The 13046-nt window shown below is 43.5% G+C and overlaps 1 protein-coding gene across 1 annotated transcript in view; it reads left to right on the top strand.

Annotated features, from left to right (window-relative positions):
* The window catches only part of Rnf14 (ring finger protein 14), a gene marked incomplete in the record, with an annotated part of 29650 nt that extends 27511 nt beyond the window's left edge, over positions 1 to 2139 (top strand). The window contains 1 exon segment of the mRNA XM_013512340.1: positions 1637 to 2139. Within this exon segment, the coding sequence (XP_013367794.1) occupies positions 1637 to 1694 (58 nt within the window).
* Positions 2140 to 13046: the final 10907 nt, after the last annotated feature.

Genomic DNA, 13046 nt, shown 5'->3' with positions numbered 1-13046 from the left:
GAGAAAATGTTCCCAAGGACCAGGAACGTAGCTCAGCGATCAGAGTATATGCTTAGCATTCCTGAGCCCCTGGCTTCATCCCTAGTACAAAAAAAAAAAAAAGAAGAAAAGGCTTCTATGTAATAGTATTACTTTAAAAATTTTTATGAGAATGACATACTATCATTTTATCATTTTAGTAAACTCAGCATATATAAAACTTCCTAGTTATTCCTGAAAACTCCTGTTAAAGTTGTTACTATACTCATCAAAGTTTTATTTGTTTGGTCGTATTGGGGATTGAACCTAGAGCCTTGTGCAAGATAGGCAAATGCTTAGCACTGAGCTACCTCCCCAGCCCAGTTATTATGATCAGTTCTGTCTCTTATTATAAAAAACTTTTGGAGCCTCTTACCTTGACTTTTTGAAGTGTCTAAGCCAGTTGTCCTATGTGATTTACCTTCTAGGATTTCATTTCTCCGTGGTGTCTTTTAGTGTCTCTCTCTTTGCTGTTTCCTGTTAACTTGAAGTTCAGTCCAGACAGATGTTTGATTAGGTTAGAGTAACCATTTCTGACAAGGATACAACATGAGGAGGTGTTACATACTGCCTGTTACATAGCATACGGGGCCCATAATGTCAGGCTGTTCCTCTGTTAGTGTGATATTTAGATGTATCATTTGTTTCATTACAAAAGGTGAGTTTTCCTTTTTCCTTACCAGTGTGGAGGATTCCTTGTCACTGTGAATATTCTGTTCTCCACTAGCTCTCCACTTTTAGCGTCAGTCAGTGATCACTCTTACTAGGTTTCTGTAGAATACCTACACTTGTCAGCATTATTAAACTATAAGAAGAATTGAAGAAATAAGCTTTGCCTGTGAACTGTTAAAGTTTAGTATTGGAAATTGCATAAATTTTTGGTAATAGAAGAGAAGAAAGACAAATTGACAATTACACCACATTCCACCGGTGGAGGGATTGGCATAAAAGAGAGTTAGTGTCTTAACTCTTCAGCTTCTACACCACCTGGCCTTTCTGATCTTGGCCTGCTGCACATATTGTAAGCATTGAGTATCGGTTTTGTGATAAGTATCACCTATTATCATATTATTGGGTTTTTTCGCAGGGGGGTTGTTGTTTTTTTTTTTTTTCCTTTTTTGAGACAAGGTCTCACTATGTAGTTCAGACTGGTCTTGAACTCACTGTGTAGCTCATGCAGGCCTTGAATTTGCAGTGATCCTCCTGCCTCAGCCTCCCGAGTGCTGGGATTACAGATATGTGCCACCATGCCCAGTCTCCTATTATTGTCTATACTTGGCTGTAGAGAATTTGTGATCCAAAAAGGACTGCATTTACAAATTTAAGACTGACTTTTTCAGAGGAACCCAAATTTCAGCCTTCCTCAATGTGTGATGAAAGCAGAAGAAAAGATATTATCAGAAAAATGCAGACAAGGGGCTGGGGATTTAGCTCAGCGGCAAAAGCGCCTGCCTGGCAAGCGCAAGGTCGTGAGTTTGGTTCCCGGTACCGGAGAAAAACCAAAAAAAAAAAAAAAACAAAACAGAAAAATGCAGACAGTATTTTTGAGAGAAGGAAAGATAGATTAATGTTCAGTTTTGTCCAGGTGCATAAATATGTACCCTATTTTATGTTCCAGGTTATTCCATGCGGTGGATGTTAATGGAGATGTTTGGGAAGATGTGATTGAAGACTAGTTGACTCCTGCTCACAATATAGAAGTGGAATTGTTTGTCCTAATCTTTTCTCAAGTACACTAAGAAACTTCTCAGGATTTTAGGATACTGTGCATTCACTCTTCCCGAGTAGAAGATAAGGAAGAACAAGATTTATATTTTCATTTGATGCTGTTGACTAAGGCATCCATGTTTCCATGTAACATAAACTGATAAAATTAGAAGCCAAAGGTTCAGAAAATGAAAATTACAGATTATTGAATGTTATATAACATGTCCAAAGCTCTAAATAGTTAAAAATAAGTATTTATTTTCTTCCCCAAGATGTAGGTGTGGGTCAAGAGCTAAACATATAGACCTGCCTCCAAGAAGCATCCCTCTCAGACATTCGGTTGCAGCCCCTTCAGTACCACTTCATACACCTGGGGTGGGTAGACGCCCCATTAAAATTGTACTGAGAACTTTATCTCATTCATGTTACATTCTTCCCAACCTAAATTTCTGCTAAGTTTTTTTAGGAGGGAGCCTTCTACTCTGTGTGGATGGCCCATTGTCATTTTGATCTGCTTTCAGAATAGAAATTTATAATAATTTTAAAATATTTTTTAATACCACAAACAGCTGGGTGTGGTGGCGCACGCCTATAATTCCAGCACTTGGGAGGCTGAGGCAGGAAGATTGTTGCGAGTTTGAGACCAGCCTGGGCTACAAAGTGAGCTCAAGGCCAGCCTGAACTGCATAGTGAGACCCTGTCTCCAAAACAAAACAAAACAAAAAAAACCACCAACACTGTATGTCACTTGATACCTATGAGTGGTATATATAGACCACGGGTTTTGAGCCAAATCTACAATGTGATGATACTGGTTCAGAAGAATTGTGGCCCTATCCCACTTTCCTGAGCAGTAGAATTTAGAGACAAACCTTTTTTGTTCCACATTTTCTCCCTGTACTCTTCCTCTGCCTTCTGTTGGTAAGGACAGTTTTACTATTAACTCTAGTACCACATGTTTTTATTTCATCTGCTGGAATAAGAGAAAGCCTAATACATTCCCAGGGTGAAAAAGCTGAATGATTTTTTAATTAGTCTTGATTTTGAACCTTTATACAGCACTGTAATTCTGGTCCTATTTCCTGACTTTAAAAAAGTTTTCTCCAGTGAGCTATGGGAATTTGGTTTCCTACCTTTTTTTGTAACAGTGTTTTGGGTGATAATTTTGCAGTGATACAGGTTCCTATTTGGGGGTTTGTTGGCTTTTTGGAAAACTGTCTTTCCTTACAGTTTGGTGAGTGGCTTGATAGCAAATTAAGGACAGGAGCATTCAACTGTACCTTTTAAACTTCTTTCTCTTACCATATCATTGAAAACTGAGAAATCACTTTTAACTGTTCAGTGTTTTTCCAAGAAATCAGTAAAGACTGTTTCTGGATTGTCAGTGAGGATGCATAATCTTAAAAATAAAAATAATTTGAAAAATCATATAAGTAGAACAGAGTGATTGCTATTTGTTCTGTCACCAAGGCAACTGGTAGCATTTTAAAACTCTGCTTTTAGGGGCTGGGGATTTAGTTCAGCGGCACAGAGCCTGCCTAGCAAGTGCAAAGTCGTGAGTTTGATTCCCATTACCAGAAAAAAATAAAATAAAATAAAACTCTGCTTTTTTTGGCGGGGTGCTGGGTGTCCAACCCAGGAAGTCAGACATGCTGAGTTTGTGCTTTGCTGTTGACCTGCATCCCCAGCGATATATTTTTAAAGTGAGATGGAAACAGTCCCAGAATAGCACCACCTCATTCACATGGGCTTGTGACTGAGCTCACATTTTGTATAAATAAGAGTTCATACTTTGTTTAAACAAGTTAGCTTCACAGATTTCAATTCTGCATATTTAATAATATATAAGAACTGAAGTTAAAGAATAAGCTGAAGAGGGCTGGGGATATAGCTCAATGGCATAAGCACCTGCCTGGCAAGCGCAAGGTCGTGAGTTCGATCCCCAATACCGCAAAAAAAAAAAAAAAAAAAGAATAAGCTGAAGATAAGAAATAAAAGTTAAAACCATTATTCATATATTTGAGTAACTTCTTGATTGGAGTTCAATTTTAATTTTTCACAGCCACTCAGAATAGTTAATGAGCTAGTGATATTTGCTAGAGATTTTATTTAAGCTGCTGTATATTATGTTGTCATAGAAGTAGGCATCATTACATAATACAGTTTTATGACAAAATAAGAGGCTTTTTTTTTTTCCATTTATGATTTTTTAAAGCCCAATGCAGGTATAGTATTTAGTCTCAAAGACTTGTTTAGTCACCCATTTCTTTCCTTCTTCCTTAAGTACAAAACCTTTACCCCTTAATTTTAACAAAGACAGTATGGTTTGTGTTGTAGCCAGGGTTTGCAAGGAAACAATATAGGACACATAATTTATAGGATTATAATATTCACCCAAAGAATCAAATACAGAAGAGTGTAGGAGGTCTGCTCACACACTAGAAACCCAAAGAATCCAGCTGAGGACTGAGAACTCATAGCAATGTCCTCCATGAGTCCAACTAGAGGCCCAGAGCCCACAACAATGTCTCGTGCAAGTCTCTACCAAGAATCTGCGCTGGGAAGGCCCAAAGATCAGGGGTGGAAACTAGGAAGTCTGCATCAATGGAGTGAAGGATCTGTGCCAGAAGGCTGAGAGATCTGCACTGGAGCCAGAAAGTAACACTCCAGGTAAGGACCAGAGCCCACCTGAATAGAACTGCAGCCGTCGTCAGCAACAGGAGCACCCGAGCTCCTCTGACAGAACAGAAGAGTTCATACCAAGAAAGCCATAGTGACAGGCTTCTCCGGGAGAAGCAACAGCACACCATCTTCCCTTTTATGCTGTTGGCAACAGTCCTCAGGTGGGCCTTCCACACCACTCTGATTCAGTTCAGCTGGGTGTTAAATGCTGACCATGCATCAATCTACCACAGTTTGTAAAGCCCCGCTTTTGAAGCATGCATTACAAACTAATTTTAAGAGGGTAGGGCCAGGGATATAGCTCAGTGGCATATGCGCCTGCCTGGCAAGCACAAAGTCCTGAGTTCAATTCCTGGTACCAAAGAAAAAAAAAAAGATGGTATAGCTTTGCTATTGTTGTCCGTAAGTAAAATGAAAGATTCGGGTGTCTCCTTGAAAGCCCTGCAAAGCCAGTGGGGTTGTGAAAGGTTTCTGTGTTGAGGAATGTGTGACAGTGCAGTTTTTCACCTTGCTTCACTGCAAGAAGGCCCTGCGTACAAGTGGGCTGAGACTTGATAGAAGTGGACAAAAACCTTAGAGGTCTTTTTGGTGGGAATTTGAGAGGGTCTTGTGTCTTGATTTTATATAAAAGGCTTGTGGGTCTAGAGCTGATAAGTGAAAATAAGCTTCCAAATAAGTCAAACTAGAGACTCTGACTTTCTACACTTGATTGAACTAATTTTATCTTTTTGCTGTATCCCTGGACAGGATGAAATGCAGTCCACAGGACTTAGCTGAGAAGGCAAACTAATTCTCTTTTTTTTTGTTTGTCTTTTGTTTTTTTCCGGTACCAGGAATCAAACTCACAACCTTGCACTTGCCAGGCAGGCGCTGTGCCGCTGAGCTAAATCTCCAGCCTCTCAAACTAATTCTCTTATGCCAGAGCACAGCCACAAAGGTCCACCTGACCCAAAGGATGCTCTGATCAATCTCTCTGATCAAGAGCCTGCCTTTGCCAATTGAACTGCATTGTTGCATCAATTTTTTAAAATAAACTTTTAATTTTAGAAAAGTTTTAGATGTATAGAAATACTGCAGAAATAGTATGGAGTTAAATATATACCACACCCTCTTTCCCCTACTAATACCGTACGTTGGTATGGTACATTTGTCACATGAATGAACTAATACATTATTGTTAACTTAGAGTCCATATTTAATTGAGGTTTCCTTAGTTTTTCTCATGTCATTTTTCTATTCCATCCTGGGTACCACATTATTACATTGAATCAGCATGACTCTTCAGAGTGCTCCGGGCTGTCATGGTGTCCCCTCCACTTACATTGTTAGTATTATATAAATATTCATTGTATCTTTTTTTTTTCAGTGTTAAGGATTGAACCCAGGGCCTCCACACTGAGCTACATCCCCCTTTTTTTTTATTTGGAGACAAGAATCTTAACCAGTCCCTGAGTTGGCCTCGCTGGGCTCATTCTTGCAGTCTTTCTGCGGTAGCCTCCCAGAGTGCTGGGATTACAGCCATGGACGCCATGTCTGACTGTCCATTCTATCTTGAAGTACCCGAATGGGTCAGAAGCCGAAAAGCCTTTCTTGAAGTCTGATTTTCTGGTCTTAGTAGGCTCAGCAAATCAGTGAAATTCTTTCTTTTTGAGGTTTTTTTGTGGCTTTCAATCAATTATTTCTCAAGACACTTCACTGCTTGCATATGCAGTTTGAGGCTGTTTACCTGTTACACTCATTTCTCTTTGTTCAGCTTCATGAAAAAAAAATTAACCTTTGAACAGGTTGATCAGAGTATCCTTCGGGTCAGGTGGGACCTTTGTGACTGCTCTGGCATGAGAGGATTAGCTTGCCTTCTCAGTTAAGTCCTGCCATTTGCAGACTACATTTCATCCTGTCCAGGGATATAGCAAATAGCTAAAAGACTTGGAAGCCATCTTCACAGACCTGTAGCATGGTTAGTAAAGTCATTTTATAGTTGTAGAAAGCTCTGGGTTACATCAGAAATCCCTTAATATGCCTGCTATTTTTTTTTTTTTCAAGAGATGTTAAGGTAATCAGCTGAAAAAATGCAGTAACATGGATATCCACTTTGAAAGAAAATTTCAAAAATTTTGACTGGAGTTTGGGTCTCTCACCAAGTATCGGTATTATCATAAGCATCACCAACAGGTGGCAGCAGTTCTCAGAAATAGAGGAACTAACCCCAGCTGATCTTGGTGGAGCCCAAGTACTGGAGGCTGAAAGATTCACTTGAGCTAGGAATTTGAGGCCAACTGGGTTACATACCGAGACCCTGACTCAAGAAACAAACACAAACTAACGTAACTGGTTAAGCTAGTAGTAGCTTCTGTATTTCGTTACAGAAGATTTAATTTCTGGGATTTTAATTTTCTTGAGTGTGTTTCATTATGGTGACTTTGGACTTTGGACTTCAGTAAGCATAGAGTGGTGATAGCAAGGCAGGAACAGTAAGTAGTGTTATCAAAAACTTTAAGCCAGCTTAAAACTACTTGATCCATTGTTGACACCTTACAGTTTTTACATAGCAAAGTGCCGTGCCAAATGGTTACATTTATTGTCTACTGACATAAAACAGCTAAGATACAAAACCAGGCATGGTGGTGCATGGGTGTAATCCTAGCACTCGGGAGGCTGAGGCAGGAGGTTTCGTGCAAGTTTGAGGCCAGCCTGGCCAGCCTGAACTGCATAGTGAGACCCTACAAAAACAAAACAAAAAACAAAACTGAGGTCCTTATAAAGGTCATAATTAGGACCAAAGACTTTTTATATTATGGTGCCTGCAGATACTGTGATACTAGAAAGAGTAGCCAGTCTGTTCCCTAGACTTTGGCTTAATTAAAAAAAAAAAATGGTGAGCAGACCAGGCTGAGGGTTTGTGGTCAGATACTTGGGTATGGGAACTTTCGGTGTGGCGGGGGGGGGGGGGGTGTGGTGTTCTTCACAAATGTCTATATAAGTACCAACTTTCAGCACCCATAGTCTAGACTTTATACAGTTATTCAAGTGACCTGAAAATTTACCACTCCAAGGAGTCCCATGTTTCTCAGAGCCAGAAGCAGCTTTGGAGGAGACTCTGCTCATGCCAAAGTTGCTAAGTAAAAAATCAACATTGCTTTTTTTTGCTTGGATCTTTTTTTCCCTTTCAGTATAAAAACAAAAAAATACAACATAAATCCATATACGTTTTAAAAGTAATTTTGTGTCTTACTCTCAGTTGTGTTCTATTTTTTGCAGCTTATTCACCTCCTTAAAGAATTTACATGAGGGGCTGGGGATTTAGCTCAGCGGCAAAAGCGCCTGCCTGGCAAGCGCAAAGTCGTGAGTTCGGTTCCCGGTACCGGAGAAAAATTAAAAAAAAAAAAAAAAGAATTTACATGAACTGGGTGCAGTGACACATGCCTGTAATCCCAGCACTCAGGAGGCTGAGGCAGGAGGATCACTGTAAATTTAAGGCCAGCCTGAACTATATAGTGAGACCCTGTCTCAAAAAGACAAGCAAAACTTACTTTATTTATCCGTTTATTTATTTTTATGGTACTAAGGATTGAACCCAGGGATATTTATACTGATCTACATCCCCAGCCCTTTTTATCTTCCATTTTGAGATACAGTCTCACTAGGTTGTCCATGCTGGGCTCAAACTGGCAATCTTCCTGCCTCAGCTTCCCAGAATGTTGGGATTATAGATATGCGCCAGCAGGCTCAGTGAGTAAACTTCCTTAAGATAGCACTTGAACAAAGGCTTGGCAGTATGGAAGTGATCCTTGTACTTACCTTGGAAGAAAGAGTTGCAGGCAAGAGGGATAGCCAGGGCATAGGCCCCTGTGATGGGAGCATATCAGAGGCCTCCAGGTACACGATGGCAGCTAGCAAGGGCTGAGGGAGACTGAGGCAGGAGAATAGTAGAGATGGGGTGGGAGTGGGTGCGAAGGCAGAGTGTATAAGACCTGTGTGAACTTGGGTTCCCACTCTGAGATGAGCCTCATCGGCCTTGCCCAGAGAAAGGATAGGGCCTGACTTCCGTTTTAGGGTTGAGAAAGGGCCTTTTGTAGTAACTCAGGTGAGAAGCCAGCCAGCCTGTCCTGGTGTGACAGCAGTTGGAATCTTAGGAACTGGTTAGATCCTGTACTTACCTTGAAGATAAAACTAATAGGCTTTACTTAGAGATCGTATGTGTTATGTAAGAAAGTGAGGCACCCTAGTTGATTCCTAGGTGTTTTTGTCTGAGCAATCGTAGTAGGGGAGGCTGCAGTACAGGTTCACGGGTGCAGATGAGAAATTTAGCTGTGGACAGTTTGAAATGCTTGGTTTTCCCAGGGGAGGTGTTAGGCGGTTAGCGATTCGGGCTGGACACACAAGTAAGGAAGACAGTGGATGTCTTCAGAGCTAGGAGATGAAAGATCACCAAGGCAGGGAGCTGTATGTAGAGAGAGGTCCAAGGACTGAGTCCCGGGTCACTCCAAGCACTGAGGTCAAGGAGAGGGAGAAGAACCGGTGAAGGAGACAGAGAGTGGCTTGTAAGGCATAATCCGCTGTCAGGTGCTGCACATGGGTCACGGAAGGGCTCTCACTGTCACCAAGCAATCAACGCGAAGGTCAGTAGGGACTTCGACAAGGGCAGTGGGAGTGGAGGAGGGGTGAGAATCTGGAGTGTGAGAGAAAATGGAGTATCGTCCTACCAGGAGAGCAAAACTGGAAATCCACTCTACCTCCTCTTCCTGCCCCACACCCCCCTTTTTGAGACAGACTCTCATGTGTAGTCCTGGCTGGTCTTGAATTCACTGTGTAGTCCAGGCTGATCTCTAACTCACAGCAATCCCGACTCGGCCTCCTAAGCGCAGGATTACAGGCTGCCCCGCCATGCCCAGCACAGCGGCTTTTCCTACATTATCAGATGAATAAGCCTCCGCCATAAACACTAAAGAGATGGGAAGATACGCAGCAGCTTATCTAAGGCAGCAGCTGCTGGAACAAGTGATTGGAACTCAAACAATTTCCAGACACTGAGAGTGGATTTGCTTGAGAGTGAAAAGCTAGGACCTAGTCCAGGGTGCGCTGAATGCACGTTTCCATGGGCTTTACCTCTAGGAGCCCCACTTAGTTCTCACTGTGAAGATGTTGCCAAAAATCACCTTGCGCTTTGGGCAGAGGAGAGGAAAAGTAGCCATTTAGTAGCAGGGGGAGGAAGCAGCCTCAGGCTCTCTGTTCTCCAAGGCAGAGCCCTGCCCTGAGGGAAAACTACTTTGCGAAGGAGGGGAAAGGCAGTGGGATGGCTCAGGCCGCCTTCGAGAAGGGAAGAAAAGACAGCGGAGACCTAACACAGTGCTGTTCCCTCCGATACGCAGCGTTCCGTCTGCAGGGCTGCACTGTCACAGTGGATTGCAGTGGAGAGAACAGCAAGATTTTAAGACGTGTCTGGGGAAACCCAGTGAGAACAGGGGAAACAAAAAGCAAGGAAACGGAAACTGAAGCCTCTGGGACACCTGCAGTTCTAGCAAACGCAGCCTGTTAGCCAAATACACCACCCCACACTAACGACCTGTTTACCTCACTTCCTGTTACCCAAAACATGTCCAGTTTCCAATTTTATAAAAAGGCACAAGTGAAGGGAGGAAAGTGTAGACAAAACAAGCACCAGAACCAGACTCAGGTATAACACGGATCTGGGGGTGGCATCCTGGACCGAGAACTTAATAACTGTAATTACTGTGCTAAGGGAATTACTGTTCTCTGATGGAACAAGTGAACACCATTAGCAGCCTGGTGGCGCATGCCTGTAATCCTAGCACTTAAGAGGCTGAGGCAGGAGGATCGGCAGGCGTTCAAAACCAGGCTGAACAAAATAGCAAGAACCTACCTCAAAAAACAAATAGGCAATGTAAACAAGAGGTTGAAATGTTAAGAATTTTTTAAAATAGTGGGAGTTAAAGGAACAAATGCCTTCAGTGGGTCATCAGTGGGTCAGACTCAGCTAGGAAGAAGCCGCTGACCTTGAGGAGGTGTCATTACATACGGTACAAATTGAAATCTAGTTTTTAAACAGGAATGTGCCAGTCACTTTCTCGTCACTGAGACACGATACCGATACCCACACCTTACAGGAGAGGTTTATTTTGGCTCACAGTTTGTAGAGGTTCAGTCCATAGTTTGTTGGCTCCAGGGCAGGGCCCTGGGCACACGGGGAAGGCAGAGGAGATGGTGCTTATGTGGCAGCATTGGGAAAGCAGAGAAGGAAGAGAGGAGCGGGGTAGGGGAGGGATAGACCTTCCAGGCCACACTGCCGCTAACCCGCCTCCTCCAACCAGGTTCCACCTTCTGACCGCACGTTTGGGTATAATGCGCCTGTGACCCAGTTACCCCCCAGAGCCCTGTCCATGAATGCATGAGGCTTGGAGGGGCCATCTAGGTATAAGCCATAACACCTGCCTGTCCCCCAAGACTCACGTGCATCCCTTTATGCAAAACGCATTTAGTCCATCCTTTAGGGTTGCCCAAGTCCTAAGTCTCAGCGTTGCTGAGAAGTCCAAGCCCAGTCTCCTCCTCAGGCATGCTCTTCGCAATGAGCCCCTGTAAAAATCAAAAGAAGTTAAACCCTGACGTACAAAGGCGCAGGGCACACATTCCGCTCAGAAGGGAGGAATAAGGGGGCACAAACCAACGGCACCAAAGCAAGACCTAAGTCCAGCAGGGCAGATAATCCTGTAGCTCCATGCACAGCACCTGGGGCGAGCTGTAGCAAAGTGGGAAAAAGAACCAAACTGATGCCATGTTATACTCAGGCACCATCTTAGAGGTTAAATTTCTGTTTCCTTAAGTTTGTTTCTCGTAAATGTTGTCATGGTTACCTAACCCAATACCACCCCGTGCTTTGTCATAAGACCACTTGTTCCCTAAGCCCCTTTGTTCCTTTGTCACAAGCTGAGCCCATCCTTTGTAGGAGTATTTCCATAGCTGCACTAAATCAAATCAGAAAAAAACTAATCACCCCCCCCCAGACCCAGAACTAGAACTGTATAAATATTCTCCCCTCCTAGCCAGTCATGGTGGCGCACGCCTGTAATCCCAGCACTTGGGAGGCTGAGGCAGGAGGATCGTTGGGAGTTCGAGACCAGCCTGGGCTACAAAGTGAACTCAAGGCCAGCCTGAACTGCAGAGCGAGACCCTGTCTCAAAAAAAGACAAAAAACACAAATATTCTCCCCTCCTGCCCTTCGGGGTCAGTACTTGGTCATGTACTGGGTGCCCACCACCGGCTAACAAACGTGCTTGTCTCTGTATCCGGCCTCTGTTGGTGACTCAGGTAAGTGTGTTGCCACAACAGAGATGTGAACTGCAGAGGGCTTGGGTGGCCTGCCCTACAGCATTGCCAGTGTTTGTAGTCCTCAGCGTTTTTCTCTTGGGCAGGCTTTTCACTCCTTGTGGATTTACTTGGATGTTTCGTGTTGCTGGCTTACCAACATCCTGCAGTCTCCACTGCACTTTTGACTTTACTCTCACAGCTTCACACACTGCCCTCTCCGGGGCACACTCCCTGGCCTCCCTAGCCTTCTACTGAAATCTGGGTGAAAGCCTTCTAACCTCACACATCTTGCATTCTGCATATCCTTTTCTTTTCTTTTTTTTGAGACAGGGTCTCACTATGAGTTCAGACTGGACTTGAGCTCACTTTGTAGGCCAAGGTGGCCTTCAACTTGCAATGATCCTCCTGCCTCAGCCTCCCAAGTGCTGGGATTACAGGCATGCACCACCACGCCCAGCTCTGCATATCTTTAAAACTACGCGGGTGACATTAATGTCTACCTACGCCTGCAGCAGTTGCCTGGCCCTTTCACATCATGGCTACTGGGCCTCTGAGTGGATGGCTGAGCACTGACCTGAATCCCAAATCCCTGGGAATCAATTTCTAGGAGGCACTTTCTCCAGCACAGTGCCCTAGGGCGCTCTTCTCAAAGCAGTTTCACTTTTACCCCCCAGAGGGTGGGGTCTTGCTCTTTTCTGACATGCCCTCAAGCCTTTTTTCCTGTTGTCCTAATCCAAGTTACTTGGCTTCGTTTGAATGTTAATCTTTTCAGCAATCAAGATGTCCCCTGCTCCAACTTGTGGGCCTCAATTTTAGGAGTTCTCTTTCTGGCAAAACTCAAAACTGTTAAAATTACTCATTTATGATGCTTGCTCCTGATTTTCCAACAAAGAACTGGCTAAAATAAGTATCCATGCCATTGCCTCAGCATTAGGCTTCCCTGAAATTTCCTCTGCCAGATTGATTACTCCACTGCTCTTAATCTTAGTCTCCCCTAAAGTCTCAGGACATGAGCAAAATACAGACAGATACCCTGCCAGAGCAGAACACGCAAGGCCTGCAGCCCGACTGCCAATGGGGTTTGTGTTCTCAGCTGAAATTTCCTGAGCCTGGTCTTTACCATGTGCATTTCTATGGGTATTCTGGTCTGGTGCCCTTTGACCAGAAGCAGCTTGCTGCATTCCAGGGCTTCTGCAGCCAGGATCACTACACCTTTCCAAACTCTTCCTTTAAACTGGTTGCAAAGACGTCTAAACCACATGGTCAAGTACAGCCACAGCAGTGACCACGTTCTCTGGTACAGCATCACTTTCAGT

Source organism: Chinchilla lanigera, unplaced genomic scaffold, assembly GCF_000276665.1.
Source record: "Chinchilla lanigera isolate Chin_1 unplaced genomic scaffold, ChiLan1.0 scaffold00014, whole genome shotgun sequence".
NCBI lineage: Eukaryota > Metazoa > Chordata > Mammalia > Rodentia > Chinchillidae > Chinchilla > Chinchilla lanigera.
The sequence above is the reverse complement of the archived record's forward strand: the minus strand, read 5'-3'. Positions and strand labels throughout refer to the sequence as shown.